Source organism: Phoca vitulina, unplaced genomic scaffold (genome assembly GCF_004348235.1).
Source record: "Phoca vitulina isolate PV1807 unplaced genomic scaffold, GSC_HSeal_1.0 scaffold1, whole genome shotgun sequence".
NCBI classification, from domain to species: domain Eukaryota; kingdom Metazoa; phylum Chordata; class Mammalia; order Carnivora; family Phocidae; genus Phoca; species Phoca vitulina.
In genome coordinates, this window is record NW_022589704.1 from 60,125,408 (window position 1) to 60,143,031 (window position 17,624).

At 38.6% G+C, this 17,624-nt stretch overlaps 2 protein-coding genes across 6 annotated transcripts in view; one reads left to right on the forward strand and one right to left on the reverse strand.

The window, feature by feature from the left end:
* Positions 1 to 11,302, reverse strand: part of DCAF17 (DDB1 and CUL4 associated factor 17) — a 36,075-nt gene extending 24,773 nt beyond the window's left edge. Inside the window, exons 1-3 of the mRNA XM_032408272.1 lie at positions 10,819 to 11,302; positions 10,304 to 10,407; positions 3,192 to 3,282 (exon numbers count right to left, since the gene is read on the reverse strand). Of these exons, the coding sequence (XP_032264163.1) occupies positions 3,192 to 3,282; positions 10,304 to 10,407; positions 10,819 to 10,944 (321 nt within the window). The 5' untranslated portion in view covers positions 10,945 to 11,302. The remainder of the gene's footprint in view (positions 1 to 3,191; positions 3,283 to 10,303; positions 10,408 to 10,818) is intronic.
* A 52-nt stretch (positions 11,303 to 11,354) lies between these two features.
* The window catches only part of METTL8 (methyltransferase like 8), a 94,486-nt gene continuing 88,216 nt past the window's right edge, over positions 11,355 to 17,624 (forward strand). For 3 of the 5 annotated variants that reach the window (XM_032408310.1, XM_032408282.1, XM_032408296.1), the window contains exon 1: positions 11,355 to 11,642. The gene's annotated coding sequence lies outside the window, so the exon portion shown is untranslated. Of the gene's footprint in view, positions 11,643 to 11,680; positions 12,176 to 17,624 lie in introns of those variants that run through there. The other 2 variants (XM_032408289.1, XM_032408302.1) reach the window with 1 other exon arrangement.

Sequence of the window (17,624 nt, forward strand, 5' to 3'; positions counted from 1 at the left end):
ATGAATTATCCCCCAAAAAGGGAAATAGCTACTTGGGCATACCTGCCACTGAGCACCTGCCACAAGGTGGAAGTCAAAGGCAGGAAAAGAAAGAGAAGAAAGGAGTTCTACTTTGATTTGTAAAATAAAAAGGAAGTTCTCTCTTTTTTAAAAAAATTTATTTGAGAGAGAGAGAGAGCAGCGCAGGGAGGGGCAGAGTAGAGAATCTTAAGCAGACCCCTCATTGAGTGCACAGCCCCACTCAGGACTTGATCTTACCACCCCAAGATCATGACTGAGCTGAAACCAAGATTCAAACGCTCAACTGACTGAGCCACTCAGGTGCCCCTAAAAAGGAAGTTCTAAGAGGAAAGTTAAGGATAGGAAAGTTGGAATTAATCTAGTATTCAGTTAGGCTGAAAAGTGAATAGAAAAAAATGAAGGCATAGTTATTTTATATATGCTTTTAAAGATTTGTCTTCTCTTTCAAATGTTAGGGAAAGAAACAAGGTTCTTGTGTTTGTTTCTTGAGTGTGTGTGTGTGTGGAAGCTTATTAACTACTAGAAGTCTTACATTAAAATCATATGCAATGACATAAATATTTTTTATTCTATGGTGTCTTATGTAAGTATCACCTCCTGGAGATTCTTTTTTTTCTTTTTTAATTTTATTATGTTATGTTAGTCACCATTCATTACATCATTAGTTTTTGATGTAGTGATCCATGATTCATTGTTTGCGTATAACACCCAGTGCTCCATTCAGTACCTGCCCTCTTTAATACCCATCATCAGGCTAACCCATCCCCCCACCCTCCTCCCCTCTAGAACCCTCAGTTTGTTTCTCAGAGTCCATAGTCTCTCATGGTTCATCTCCCCCTCCAATTCCCTCCCCCCTTCATTTTTCCCTTCCTACTATCTTCTTCTTTTTTTTTTTAACATATGTTTTATTTGTTTCAGAGGTACAGGTCTGTGATTCAACAGTCTTACACAAGTCACAGCGCTCAGCATAGCACATACCCTCCCCAAGGAGATTCTTAATTTAAAAAAATATACTATTTATACCTTGCCTATTAAAAAATAATTTGAAATAGCACATGTAATAGGTTTGAGCTATTTTCCTAAACCAAAAGTTGTATTTCACACACTGTCTCAGAAAAACAAGGGTGCTGATTTAAATGTGGTTTCACATCAATATGTTAACAACAATATATGCTTCTCAGTTTTCTTAATGGAAAATCTTGTTTAACTTCAAATGAGAAGAAAATAGTAAAATAAGTGAGAATAGGAACTAGGTTACTAGAAACTTTATTTTTGCAAGGATTGCTTTACATTTTTGGTGATTTTGTACTGGTGTCTTCAAAACTTTTCTCAATTAAGAAATCTGTCTTCCTCCCCCCCCCCCCCCCAAATGAAAATGGATTAAAAGGCTTTAGGGATGCCTGGGTGGCTCAGTCGGTTAAGCATCTGCCTTCGGCTCAGGCCATGATCCCAGGATCCTGGGATGGAGCCCTGCATCGGGCTCCTTACTCAGTAGGGAGCCTGCTTCTCCCTCTCCCTCTGCCTTCTGTTCCCCCTGCTTGTGCTCTCTCTGACAAATAAATAAAATCAAGAAAGAAAGAAAGAAAGAAAAGAAAGAAAGAAAGAAAGAAAAGAAAAGAAAGAAAGAAAGAAAGAAAGAAAGAAAGAAAGAAAGAAAGAAAGAAAGAAAGAAAAGGAAAGAAAGAAAGAAAGAAAGAAAGAAAGAAAGAAAGAAAGAAAGAAAGAAAGAGAAAAGAAAGAAAGAAAGAAAAAAAGAAAGAAAGAAAGAAAGAAAGAAAGAAAATACTTATTAAAAAAAAAAGGCTTTAGAGGGCACCTGGGTGGTACAATCAGTTAAGCGTCTGCCTTTGGCTCAGGTCATGATCCCAGAGTCCTGGGATCAAGATCAAGTCCCATGTCCAGCTCCCTGCTCAGCGAGGAATCTGCTTCTCTGCCCCTTCCCTGGCTCATGCTCTCTCTCTCTCTCTCTCTCTCTCAAATAAATAAATAAAATCTTAAAAAAAAAAATAAAAGGCTTTAGATGTTGGAGGCACAACAGTTATTTTCAGCTCTCAATAAGAAATCAGGGAAGAAAGCATAGATTTAAAGCTTCTGATTTTTAAAAAGGTGTCTCTTTTTAAAGAGAATAAGTGTCTAGGGAAAAAGAAAGCAGCAGCTCTGGAAAACTACAATTTATATAAAAACAACAGTATTTAAAAAGAGAGAGAAATAATTTTAATAGTAAATTCAAAGCATAGCCTCTTATCCTTTAAACATTATTTTTGGTCCCATATTGTAAGTTCTATTTTTCCTAAAAAAAACAATCAGCCAGATTCAGAGACCTGATTAATTTGCTGCAGTATTTCCTAAGTGCTGTTCTTAAAACACTGATCCATGGAAAACCAATATGTAGAAATACACCTCAAAAAAGGAAGTCCTATGATCAAAAGAGTTTTGAAATATGGTTGTCAAAATCACCATGAACATTAGTATTATTGCATAGTATTATTAAAGGCTCTAAGAAGTAATTATATAAATAAATTTGTTTCACCTTTTAAGCTCAGAATATCCCACTTATTTTGTTTACAACTCAATTCTCCCAACTCCTCTAGCAAGTATAAGATGTTATCATTTTATTAAAACAGTCTTCTGAAAAATACACACCAGGGCAATGCTGGTCTGTCTCGTGGAATGAGTTTAGCCTATTATTTTATTTTTTATTATTTTTATTATTTTTTGTTTTTGACTTATTATTTTCCTAACAAGATTCATGGAGAAAACTAACAAGAATTTACTTTCAAAGAGCCATGTAACATAACTGTTGCCTAAATTAATATTTTATTTTGATAGAATGATCTCTTAAATCAGAATGATCTCTTAAACATTGAGAATAACTCTAAACTAGCTTACATTGTTTATAAAACTTTTAACCAGTTCATAACTTTTTCCAGTTTTCAAGATTTACAAATGGCATCAAATTTTTAAAATACATTCATAATATTAATGTATAATTTTTAAAAATAGGAATTATTTCACAAGGAAAAATAAGCAATATACTCTCTTCTTGACTCCTTTCAAGAGTCAAGAATCACTGATATTTAAGCTTTATTCCTTTTTACCTATATTAACAATAATCAGTTCTTTTAGGCTAAAAATGTGTTGGAAACAAATACTCTAAAAACAAATCTTACCACTGGGCATTCCCATAATAATGCATCCTCTATTTTTTCTGATTTGGAACATTTTGGCATTTCATAAAGTTTTCTTGGCTCTGATGCAACGCTAGGAAAAAAGAAAAATGAGCAATTATTATTCTTTTTTTTTTTTTAAGATTTTATTTATTTGCAAGAGAGAGAATGAGAGACAGCATGAGAGGGAGGAGGGTCAGAGGGAGAAGCAGACTCCCTGCTGAGCAGGGAGCCTGATGTGGGACTAGATCCCGGGACTCCAGGATCATGACCTGAGGTGAAGGCAGTCGCTTAACCAACTGAGCCACCCAGGCGCCCAGCAATTACTCTTCTTGATAACTGAGACAGTGTTTGTTCAGCTGAGCGACTTTTTTCTTTCAGAGATTTGGAATACCAAGATATAACTTGCTATTTTGCTTTCCTTTTCTTTTTTTTTTTTTTAAGATTTTATTTATTTATTTGACAGAGAGAGACACAGCGAGAGAGGAAACGCAAGCAGGGGGAGTGGGAAAGGGAGAAGCAGGCTTCCTGCGGAGCAGGGAGCCCGATGCGGGGCTCGATCCCAGGACCCTGGGATCATGACCCAAGCCGAAGGCAGATGCTCAACTGACTGAGCCACCCAGGCGCACCATTGCTTTCCTTTTCTTAACTAAATGTTAACATTTTTTTTCTGATCACAAAATTCACAATAAAATTCATAGAAAATCTGAAAAATAAAGTAGATTATAATACTATAAGATTACAAAAATAACCATTATTAACATTTTGGTTCATTTCCTTCTGGTTTTCCTTTATATTACATATACTTACCTGCAGATTATTTTCCAAAATTGGATCATACTGAATTCTTTCTTTACCCTTGGACATTTACTGTGAATATCTCTGCTGAATTCCAAGGGGTTCACAAACCATTATTCTAATACTATAAAATGAAAATTAGATAAAGAATGTCTTTATTTTAGGATGAAAATTAGTGGGTAAAAAAAGGAAATACCTTTGCGGGTTTTTTACTCCCAAATTCCCTTTCAGAAAGGTTGAACAAGTTTGTACCTCTACCAGTACTGAACACAACATTTTTTATGTGAAAAATAGTCCCTTACCTTTAGTTTATACTTTCCTGATTACTACTGAGATATGATCATAGATGTTTTCCTTTTTTTTTTTTAACTGATTAACTTTAAAATTAAACTACTATTTAGAAACAATTTTCGGGGCGCCTGGGTGGCTCAGTCGGTTAAGCATCTACCTTCGGCTCTGGTCATAATACCAGGGTCCTGAGATAGAGCCCCATGTCAGGCTCCCTGCTCAGTGGGGAGCTTGCTTCTCCCTTTCCCTCTGCCAATTCCCCCTGCTTGTGCTCTCTCTCTCTCAAATAAATAAATAAAAATCTTAAAAAAAACCAAAAAAACAATTTTCTGAGTGACAATTTTATTCACCTTTGATGTTCTCTGATTCAAAGGTTTAAACCAAACAGAATTTCACAGGAATGAGAGCAAGCTCAAACTTCTAAACTACGGGTGATTCTTAAACTATGGGTAAAACACCCCTGAATGCCATAGTAAGGAACTCCAACTACTTATTATTAGATCACCAACCAATGCCACCTACTCAGATTTAAATTTTTTTAATTACAGCAGATACCTCTAAACTGGGTAAGTTATGAAATGGGCATTAAATGATACCAAAGAATTATTACTAATTTCGTTAGGTGTGGTAATGACATTATGATCATATAAAGAAATGTCCAGATATCCACTTCCAACATGATAGCATGAGGAGCTCTATGGGCATGCTCTCCAGGAAAACTGGTGAAAACTATAAAAGGACAACTATTTAAAGTCTCTGGAAATGGTCCTAGGGGCATACAGCAAACAAAGAAACATTTATTCCAAAAAATCTACTAGAGTTCAGTAAGAATAGTGAGAGTCTACGATGTTTGATCTAGGATGTGCTGCTTCCATACTGTTCTTAGCTTAGCAAGATGAAAACTACTCCAGACTGGTGTATCCAAGAGCACAGGACTCCCCCTACCCCCAGCTCCCAGAGGGCCACCTTCTTGGGGGACCAGGATGACAGCATTTCTCATGTAGCTCCCAGCTGCTTGTTGTTGGGGCTGAGTCCTGGGTGAGTGTAGTCAAAAAGTAGGGCTCCCTTCTTCCACCTAGCCCCAACTCTACCTTGGGCATGGCATGCCTAAGAATACAGAGGCTCTGATTACCCTTAGCCCACCTCATAAAGCAGTGGTTCCACATTAAGAGAGGCAAGAAAATCTGAGGCTAATGTTTGCTTTAACTCCAGGTGCTCAGCTTTTAGAGTAGGGGAGTCACTCAGAGAGAAGCATGCCATTGATTCCCCCCCCCACCCCAGTACCAACTCTAAAGCCTCGGCTTGAAGATTTTGCCTGGGGGGAAGAAGCAGGCTGTAAAGCAGATAGCCCTATTCTCTTCCCAGAGAAACTGACTTCATTTGCAACAGAGTGTAGAGAAGTTCTAGCCTAAGAGCACTCTCTAAACAGTGGAGTTTGTGGTGAAAGGCAAAGATTGAAGAGACAAAGAGACAGAACCTCCTTGCTCAGCGGGGAGCCTGTTTCTCCCTCTCCCTCTGCCTGCCGCTCCCCCTGCTTGTGCTCTCTCTCTCTCTCTCTGTCAAATAAATAAATAAAATCTTAAAAAAAAAAAACCCTAAAAATCAAAAGGAAATGCTAAAAATCAAAACTCCATACAAATGAAGAATGTATTTGATGGGTTCATCAGTAGACTGGACACAGCCAAGGAAAGACTGGTAAACTTGAAGATATGTCAACAAAAACTTCCCAAACTAGAACAACAACAAAAATGATAAAAGCAGAACACAATATTCTAGAACTGAGGGACAATTAGAAAAGGTGTAATATACACATAATGGGAATACTAAAAGGATAAGAAAAAGAGAACAGAAGAAATACTTGAAATAATAATGGCTGATAATTTTCCAGAATTAATCACAGACACCAAACCACAAATCCAAAAAGCTTACAGAACACCAAGGAGGATAAATACCAAAAAACCTATACCCAGGTACATACTATTCTAACTATAGAAAATCAAAAATAAAGAGAACATCTTGAAAGAAGTCAGAGGGAAAAAGCACCTTATCTAAAGAAGAACGGGGTAAGAATTACATTGGACTTCTCTTCAGAAAACATGCAAGCAAGTAGAGAGTAAAGTAAAATATTTAAAGTGATGAAACAACTCCCACCCACAGTCTTTAAGACTCCTGGACCCAATTCCAATATGGGGGGAGGGGGTCTCCCACACACAACACCAAGCAATTCTCAGACACCAGTAGAGTGTTGGAGAATTCAACTCAATTCTTACACTATCTACTAGGAGATAGCATCGGATTCCACAGGTTAAGGATTCAGTCCAACCAGACTGCCCTCCACCACCCATTTCAGATGCCAGCCACCAAGCCCCCAGGCAGTTATCTGTTTTTCTGACCCATGGGCTACAGATTGGGGTTCCAGTGACCTTCTCCTTAGTTTCTTTTAATTTGATAGAGTGGCTCACAGAATTCTGGGAAACATTTACTTATGTTTACCGGTTTTTAAAGGATATGATAAAGAATACAAATCAACACCTAGATGAAGAGATACACTGGAAAAGGTATAGAAGCTCCATGCCCTCTCCAGGCAAGCCACTCTCCCCACATCTCCAAGTGTTCACCAACCCAGAGCTCTTCAAACCCAGTCCTCTTGAGGTTTTATGGAGGCTTCACTGTATAGTTGTACTAAGTCATTGGCCAGCTGCTGATTCAACCACCAACTCTCCTCTGTTGCCTGGAGGTCCGGGTTGGGACTGAAAGTCCCAACCCTCTAATCACATGTTTGGTCCTCTAGGCAACAAGCCCTTACACTTGGGTGGGGTCTGAAAGTTACCTTCCATTAATAACAAGACACCTACCTCACCTTTATGGCTCTAAAGCATTTTCAGGAACTGTAGATGAAGAGTGAATATATCTGAGAAATATATTTTGGTCACCTGAATGACCAAATATAGATTTTTTTTTTTAATTTAAATTCAATTAGCCAACATATAGTACATCATTAGTTTTTGATATAATGTTCAATGATTCATTAGTTGCATATAACACCTAGTGCTCGTCACATCACATCCAAATATATATTTCTTATAAATCATTATATCACACCCAACGAATCTAGAATTTTGTATCCCGAGAAGTTATCCTTCAAAAGTCAAAAAGAAATCAGGTTTTCTCAAACAAAAATTGAGGGAATGTGTTGCCAGTGGATCTGCCTTTCAAGAAATGTTCAAAAAAGTTCTTCAAAAAGAAGAAAAATTATATAGGTCAGAAACTCAGATCTACCTTAAAAAAGGAAGAACGTTAGAAAAGGAATAAATAGGGGCACATGTGTGACTCAGTTGGTTAAGTGGCTCAGGTCATGATCTCAGGATCATGCCCCGAATCCGGCTCCACACTCATCAGGGAGTCTGCTTGAGATTCTCTCTCTCTCCCTCTGCCCTTCCCCCTGCTCATGTGCATGTGCACCCACGTGCATTCTTTCTCTCTCTCAAATAAAATAAATAAAGGTAAAATAAAATCCTTTATTTTTCTTATTCTTAATTGATTTAACAGGTAAAAAATTGTTCGTAATAATAACAGCAACAACGTATTCAGTGAATAAAGCTTATGGATAAAAAGAATGGCATCAACATTATAAAAGGCAAAAAAAAAAAAAAAAAAGAAATACTCTATTATAAGGTAACTACACTACCCATGTAGAGGTATAGTGCTACTTGAGAGTGATTTAGATTAGTTGTAAATACGTATTACAAGTTCTAAGGCAACCATTAAAAATTTTTAAAAATAAGTATGATTGATATGCTAAAATAGAGAGAAAATGGAATCATATAAAACACTCAATTAAAAGCAGAGAAGACATAAAAAAGAATGAAAGACCAAAAAAGACCAACTATATCAATAATCACTTTAAATGTGAATGATCTAAATATACCTATCAAAAGGCAGAGACTGTCAGAGTAGATAAAAAAACAAGATCCAAATACATGATATCTACAAGAAACCCATTTCAAATATAAACACACAGATTACAGTAAAGGAATGGAGAAAGATATACCACACAGATACTAATCAAAGGAAAGCTGGAGTAGCTATATTAATTTTAGACAAAGTTGACTTCCACAATAAAAATTATCAGTGATAAACAGTGGCATTACGTATGATAAAGGGGTCACTTCTTGAAGAAGACATAAAAAATCCTTAATGTGTATGCATCTAACAACACAATATCAAAACATGTGAGACAAAAACTGACAGAACACAAGGAGAAACAAATCTACTATTATAGTTGGAGACTTCAACGCATCTGTCAGTAACTGGTGGATCCAGCAAGCAGAAAGTCAGTAAGGATATAGCTGAACTGAACAGTACTATCAATCAACTGGATCTGACTGACTTCTATACAATACTTCATCCAATAACAGCAGAAGACACAATCTTCTCAAGCTCATATGAAATTCACCAAGAGAGACCATAATCTGGGCCACAAAACACACCTTTACAAAATTAAAAGAGTAGAAGTAATACAAAGTATGCTTTCAGACCACAGTGGAAATAAATTAGAAGTCAATAATAGAAAGCTGGAAAATCCCAAAAGATTTGGAGATTAAACAACACAATTCTAATTAACACATGGGTCAAAGAAGTCTCAAGAGAAATTTTAAAATATTTTTTAACAAAATGAAGATGAATAAAATATATAAACATTTGTGGGATGCAGCAAAAACAGTGCTTGAGGGAAAAGAACAGCACTAAATGTATATATTACCAAAGGAGAGAAGCTTCTGGGTTGGTGAACATGTAGAGATTTAGGGACAGTAGTATGCTCAAAGAGCATGGATATTCCATGCCCCTTCCCACATACCTACATATCTCTTCTATCTGGCTGTTCTTGAATTACATCCCTTTATAATAAACTGGTAATTCTACTAAAAAGTCAATCACAAAAGACCACATACTATGTGATTCAATTTATATGAAATGTCCAGAACAGGTGCATCTATAAAGACAGAAAGTCTGTTGAAGGTTGATGGGACTATAGCTTAATGGAATACAGTTTCTTCTTGAGGTGATGAAAATGTTAACTGTAGCGATGGTTGCCTATATGAACCACAATGGTTCACCAAAATTCCTATCATTGAATATGAATTTCAATAAACTAAAAACCATTAAATTGTATACTTTAAATGGGTGAACTGTATAGTATGTGAATTATATCTTAATAAAGCTATTAAGAGAAAGAAAAAAAGTCTTATTATTTTTTAGAGAAGCAAACTTAAGTATGGCATGGTGTTTCGAATATGCTTTAAAATAGTTAGTTTATAAAAAGGTCAAGGAAAAGGGGACAATGGGATAGATAAGCAAATGCAGCAAAATCTGGATCACTTTTGAATCTAGTAATGAGTATATGGAGGTTCACTATACTACTCTTTGAAGCAAGTTTGAAATTTTTCTGTTAAAACAAACAAAAAAAATGCAAGTACTTCCAAAACAAAACAGAAATTCTCTAGGGGCGCCTGGGTGGCTCAGGTCATGATCCCAGGGTCCTGGGATTGAGCATCGGGCATCGCATCAGGCATCGCATCGGGGTTCTCTGCTCAGTGGGGAGACTGCTTCTCCCTCTCCTCCCCGCTCGTGCTCTCTCTCGCTATCTCTGTGTCTCTCTCTCTCAAATAAATAAATAAAAATCTTTAAAAAAAAATTATTCTGTAAAGCAGCATCTAATTATTAGATACCTGGCTCCCTTGACTCTGGTATCTTCTAAGCATAGTAAGACACTATTCCATACCCTGAGCAACCCATCATTTTGCCCGCACTATAAACTAAATTCGTTTTAAATTGGTATTTGCAAAGATGAAGTCTCTAACTTTGGATTTAACAAGATTTTAAAATTACAACCCATTTTATTACCTATTCTTATTTTGGGCTCATTTTTCCATTCTCCTATTTCATTAAGCACTGATATAGCATGTGGTTCTATAAAAATTAGTTAACAATGAGGTGAATTACAGCAAAAATGTTCATCAAAAAGATACCTGCTGACACAGCACCGATAATTGTCAAAATATATTCTTCCTCTCTCATAGGCTATAGGTGACTTGGAATGAGTTGTCCACACATTCTTAAATTTAGTACTTTCCTGAAAGACACAAGGAATTTTGGTTTAGGGAATAATTCATAAGTCTCTACCGTGCACCAATTTTAAGTGGGATAGTTAAATCTACAGTCAGTTTTCAAAGTAATCTCACGTACGTTATTTAAAACATTATGTTCCTATCTTCCTCACTCTGCCCTCACGTGTTAAGCCGGGTGACCAAATTTTAGGAAGATCGTTTGCAGGTGAGATATAAGAAGCTTAAAACGAAAAGCATCTGGAGGTTCTATTAATAGCTATTTACTAATTCCCCTGGTTCAGGGCCTGGATTCCCTGCTCATCACATGTGATCTTCTCAAAAGGAGGCTCTAACGCTTAAAAACTGCACCCCGGCAGGAGGCTTGGCCGCCAGTCGCCCCGCTGCCCTTGGCCCCATTCCCAGCCGCCGGCGATCACCTGGCACACCAGCGCCCTCAGGATGCCCAGGTTCGTCCTCTGCACCACGCCTGCGTCCCGCGAGAAGAAGCCCAGCGCCCGGCGACTCAGCTGGCGGCACACGTTGGGTTTCCGAGTTGGGCCCATGGAGGCAAGGGCTGGGTGCGGGGTTGGCTGGGCTGAAGAGGGGAGCGCCCCTCGCTCCCGCGCAAGGCAGCGGCCGTTACCTCCGAACCTCCAGGCCCCAACTACTTGAGGAACCCACGAAAAGCTGACACCGGGAGCCGGGCAATGAGCGCACGGCCGTGGGGCGAGATAAAGCGGAATCGGCACCTCCTGAACGCAGAGTGAAGGAAAAGACTCCCCTTCGGCCTGCCCCTCAAATACTCTGCAGCGCTGGTGCGGGTAGTGTGACGCCCCCGTAACGCGCGGCCTGCTGGAGCCGTTCCCTCAACGGGAAGTGTAGTTCCCAGAGCCCTTTGAGGGAGCCTGGCTAGTTCCCAGAACTACAGTTCCCATCAGGCGGCGGGAAGAGAGCTCTTGAGCCGGCCCCGCCTCCAACCAGCCGTGGCCCCGCCCGGCCTCGCCTCCTCGGGCCAGGCGGAGACTGCGCTGTGCGGCGGGCGTCTCTTTCCTGCTCTGCACGCGGTGCGGGGCAGAGCACCGGGGCGCTGTGCTGCCGCCTCCTGGCGTCGGTTTACTGTGCGAACCGTGCCGCCCCGGTACGCTCACGCCCATCAGCTCCCGACTTTCGTTCTGGGAGGCGCTGACCGGGTGCCGAGAGGGCGCTGTGTGGAGTGCTACTCCCCCCCCACACACACACCAAAGCAGCGTCCGTGCTAAAGGTACGCCCCGCGGCTTTCCCTTCAGTCGCACGTTGGACATTGTGGATGAGGTTGACGGTTAATCATTTTGGGTCTATAAACATTATGCTATTGTATTATGAGTGAGTGGTGGAAGATGCTGGCATCCCCACCAAACTAGGGTTGAATTACTCCTCCAGAGCTCGCCCTTCTTGGCCTGCGGGGACACAGGCTGGTTTTGCGGTAATTGCTGCGTCTTCCTTTCTCTCGCCTCTTTTTTTTTTCTTTTTTGGGTAATTAAAATACGAAATGTTTACATTCTTATCAGACTAAGCTATTCCACGTTGATTCCTCTAAGTAAAAGGTAACTTTGTCAACTACCCCTGCCTGTAGGGTCGAAGTTCCCACTACACTACGTTTTCAGTAATCGTGCAGTAGGTGTGCGCCCTCGCTTTGCACGTCCCTTGAGGGTGGTGTCTTTGTATCTGCCACGTGGGCTCGGGCGTGCTACCTCTTGTTCATGTGTGGGCAAGGGAGTGATCGCCTCTGACTGACAGAGCAGAGTACAATACTGGGTGAGTGCGTTGGGTCACAATTTAAGTGTTTAGTAAAAATTTGTCACATCTCTTTTTAACCCTGCTGAATTTCCTTCAGGGCCTGGGCTTTTGCTGATTTTTCATGACTTATTTACAGCATACTGTGGAGTGCTATGTGTATTTTTAGAGCGCGCTATAATAGTTAATTTGGTAATTCATGAATGCAGCTGTCACTGAGAAAACTGGGACCCAGAAAAGAGAACTGGATTTTCTTTGGATGAAATGAAATTCAAATCATTGCTGACTTAAATTCATCATCTCTCTTTTCTCATTCCTCTTCACCCTCACTTGTTTGTCTTCCTGTGGTCTTTATCTTACCACCAACTCACCCAGAGGGCAGTCATCCTGGATACCCTCCTTTCCTCACCCACAACCAAGTCCTTTTGATTCTAACTCCTACCCATCTCCTTTTTATATCACCTAAGTAATTTAGGGCCTCACCATTTTATCACATTATTATATTAAGTAGCCTCCTTCCTGCCTTGCTTAAGTACTTTCAATTCGAACCCTCCATACTGCTGCCAGAGTGATTTTTCTAAAGCACAAATCTGTCATTTCCTTATTAAAATCTTTCAGTGGCTCCCAATCACCCAGAACAGAATTTCTCAAGCCTGAGTAGATACCCAGGATTCTCTATTGTTAACTTAAAATATTTTCAGTATGTTAAATATATGCAAATATAAAACTATATATAAACTCCTTATGTTGTATATCTTATACAACTATAACTCCCAGTTATAAGTTAAATGAAGCAAAAATAAAACAAATAAATTCAAATGAATACTTATTCTTTACCAATGAGACTCTTTTTGCTGGACCTAATACGCTCCAAAAGCAAATATTCATTGTCCTCCATAGCATAATTTCCTTACAAAAGGCCTGTCCGTTTTGTACTTGTGTTGAGATTACTCAATGCCTTCATCTCTTTTCTTTATTTAAACCACTGCAAAGCTTTCCTTTGTTCAGTGTGTCGTGATTTCATTTGACCTTCACTTGTCAAACACCATCATTTACATAAAGTAGTTCCCATTTCTTTCTCATTAACCTGTGCCGATGACAAATGGTACCAGTTGTTTGCCAGTGCACTGCTAAACACAAACATGTGAACTGAAATCTTATGACAGTAATCAATTAAAAGTTGGCCATTCAGATGATCCAGAGTATCCTTTTAAAAAAATGTTTTTGGTTTTGATTTTTATCAAGTTGAAAATAAAAGATTTCTCTAAGAGAAACGTAGCCTACGTCTACAAATCCCTAGGGGTCTGTGTAGGTGCCTTATAAGACAAAATCTGAATCCCTTAATGTAGTGTACAGGGCACTGTTATCTGCATACTTACCCACACTTTCAGCCATATTTCTTTGTCCATCCTTAACATTTGCTATTGCGGTTCTGACATGTTGCTCACTTACTCAAGCCAATGTATCTTTGCATCTTAAATTTTCTTTGGAGCTCCCTTCCTTTCCTTCTCTTATCTGTTTATCTCATGACTCATCCCAGGTATCGCAGCTCCGCTCAGACACTTTTCCTGACCCCTTCACTTTAGTTATAGTCTTGCCTCTTCTAACATGTTACTCTGCATACATTGGTTGCAGCACTGTATTAGAATTGTTTGTCTTCCCAACATATTGTTTTTATTCTTTTTTTTTTTTAAGTAGGCTCTATTCCCAAAGTGGGGCTTGAACTCACAACCCCGAGATCAAGAGTTGCATGTTCTACCCACTGAGGCGGCCAGGTGCCCCCCAACATACTGTTTTTAGAGTAGTCCATTCATTCATTCAACATACATATGCATTGACCACATTTTAGGCAGTATCCTAAGGATGCATATGTATGTTGAATAAATGGGCTATTCTAAGGACAATATATAGGATCTATAATTGGCAACTAAAACCTTTAACATACATGCAGATTTATTCTCCCTTTATTCTTTAAATCAGTAGGAAACCACAACGTTCATAAGAAGAAATAACCTTTTTTTTTAAAAAAAAGATTTTATTTATTTATTTAACTGACAGAGAGAGAGAGAGAGACAGCGTGAGGAGGAACACAAGGAGGGGGAGTGGGAGAAGGAGAAGCAGGCTTCCGGCCCAGCAGGGAGCCTGATGTGGGGCTCGATCCCAGGACCCCAGGATCATGACCTGAGCCAAAGGCAGTCGCTTAACCAACTGAGCCACCCAGGTGCCCCAAGAAGAAATAACTTTTTAAAAACTTAAATCCCCAACAGTTCTACCTATAAAAGTAGATATTTTTTCCATTTGTTGAAGGTAAAATGGCATGCATAGATATCCTTAGCTTAGGATTTGAAAATCTCAATTTGGGACAAAAAACAAACATTGTTTTTTGGTGGTTTTTTTTTTTTTTCTTTTTCAGTCTGTGCCTATGTGTTTACAGAATACTTAACCATCTTTACCATGATATTTTTTAAAATATCTTTTTTTAATTTTTTTTTAAGTAATCTCTACTTCCAACTTGGGGCTCTAACTCATGATCCCAAGATCAAGATCATATGCTCTACAAAATAAGTCAATCAGAGAAAGACATGTATCATATGACCTTACTGATATGAGGAATTCTTAATCTCAGGAAACGAACTGAGGGTTGCTGGAGTTGGGGGGTGGTGGGAGGGATGGGGTGGCTGGGTGATAGACATTGGGGAGGGTATGTGCTATGGTAAGCGCTGTGAATTGTGCAAGACTGTTGAATCACAGATCTGTACCTCTGAAACAAATAATGCAATATATGTTAAGAAAAAAAAAAGAAGAAGAAGATAGCAGGAGGGGAAGAATGAAAGGGGGAAATCGGAGGGGGATACGAACCATGAGAGATGATGGACTCTGAAAAACAAACAGGGTTCTAGAGGGGAGGGGGGTGGGAGGATGGGTTAGCCTGGTGATGGGTATTAAAGAGGGCACGTTCTGCATGGAGCACTGGGTGTTATGCACAAACAATGAATCATGGAACACTACATCAAAAACTAATGATGTAATGTATGGGGATTAACATAACAATAAAAATTTTTTAAAAAAAGATCATATGCTCTACTGACTGAGCCAGCCAGGTGCCCCTACCATGATATTTTAAAGACAAGAAGAGATATGAATTCAGAAGTTAATAAAATGCTTTTTGTTCATATACTTTATTTAAAGAAGCATAGTATAACGGAATAAAGCATTCAGGTTATTAAACTTGAACATTTGTTCAGAGACAAATTTGAACAAAAACCACAGGAAGTCATTCATTCAGCATGTAATTATTTTCCTGTATGTGATGCTGGGAACTATTTTGGCATAGGGTGTAACAGTGAATGGGATAGACAAGGTCCCTACATGTGGAGGGAGATAGACAATAAGTAAATAGATTTTAAAAATAAGATTTCAGGTAGTGATAAAGGCTGTAAAGAAAAGAAAACAGGGTGATGTGCTTCAGAGAGTGTGCTTGAAAACAGGGTGATGTGCTTGATAGACCTGCTTTAGCCAGAGTGGTCAGAGAAGGCCTCTTGCAGATTGGACTTTTTTTTTTTTGGAGCTTGGACTTTTGAGCTGAGCCCTGAATGATGAGGATGGGTCAGTCTGTAAAGAACTGAGGTTAGAGTAGTCCAGGCAGAAAGATGCTTGAATGCAGGGTCTGCAAGGCAATAACAACCTTGGTTTTTTTCGAAAACTGTCAGGCCAGTGTGGCTCTTTAGTGTGCATGAGGGAGATGAACTTGGAGAGGTAGGCTAGAAGGAATTTTGGATTTTATTCTGTTGTAATAGGAAGCCAAAGGAGGATTTGAAGGAGGAGAGTGACAGGATCTAATTTGTGTTGTAATAAAATCTTTATGTCTATAGTGTGGAGAATGTACTGTGGGGAGACAAGAATGGAAGCAAGGAGACAGGTGGCTGTTAAGTTGGTCCAGGTAAGCAATGATAGTGTTTGGACTGGAATGGTAGCAGGAGAAATGGAAGGAAGTGAACAGATTCAAGATGTATTTTGGAAGTGGAGTTGATAAGACTTCTATTGTAGTGGATATTAACAGTGAAGAAAATATTCAAGTGAAATCATGTTAAGCAGAACCACAAATAAGTATTCCTAAATTCCCCAGAACAAATGGAAAACAGGGAACTACTTATGATTCGATGTCTATGAAGCAATACCTACATTTTATTAAATGTACACATCAGCTTTTTAGACATTAATGCTAAGGAATGTTAGGATCTGTTCTGTGGTTAGGACATGTGGAAAGAGGGAAATAAAATCAGGTCCCAGAGGGTCAGGAGTCAGAGCATGTGGGACCATGGTAATTTGATGGAAAAATCATTAGTGATAGGACATTCCCTTTAAGAACAAGAGTGAAATAGACCATTTAGCAGGTAACTGGTATAGTTTAGAGGTGAGAATCACATTTGGAAATTTATTTTTAAATTATTCAGGCTTTTGACCACATGTTTGATTCGTATGTTTCCTTTTCTCTGTATATTTTCGTATTTGTTTGAACATGAAGTACATTCATGCATATATAAAATCCAGAAAGATTTAGGTTTAAAGGTTGATGGTAAAGTTTGTAAACCATTCTTATTTTTATTTTATTTTTTTAAAGATTTTATTTATTTGACAGAGAGAGACAGTGAGAGAGGGAACACAAGCAGGCGGAGTGGGAGAGGGAGAAGCAGGCTCCCCGCTGAGCAGAGAGCCCGATGCGGGGCTCGATCCCAGGACCCTGGGATCATGACCTGAGCCGAAGGCAGATGCTTAACGACTGAGCCACCCAGGCGCCCCGACCATTCTTATTTTTAAATTATTTTATTATTTAAAAAACATGTATAGATAATATAGCATAATATATAAATAATAATTATAAAATGAATACCCATATATTTATCATCAACTTATAAAAAAGACCCAGAACATTACCTACAACTTTGACATCTCCTCGGTGCCTCTCCTGGTTCCCATCCCTCTTTCCTCTTTAAAATAAAATATTGTTAAGTTTTGAGTGTTATTGAACATCATATAAATTGAATCATTCTATATATATGTACTCTTCTACAACTTGCCTATTTTTTCTTCAATGTTTATCAATACTTGACAAAGTACCTATAGTTCATTTCATTTATTTTTACTGCTATATAGTATTTCACTGTATGAATTTACTATAATTTATCCATTTTCTATTGGCTGGGCTTTTGTTTCTTTCAAATTTTTTATTCCTAGAAAGGTATTGCTATAGACATCCTTAAATCTGTCTCCTGGTACACATGTTAAAGAGTGTATTTCTTTTCTATTGTTGTATAACAAATTACCACAAACTTAGCAGCTTAAACAAACACCCATTTATTACCCCTAATTTTTTTTTTCTACATGAATAACCACTTGTCCCAGAACCATTTTTTGAAGGGCCCTCATTTCTTCACAGATCTGCAGTGCTAACTCTATTGTATATCAAGTT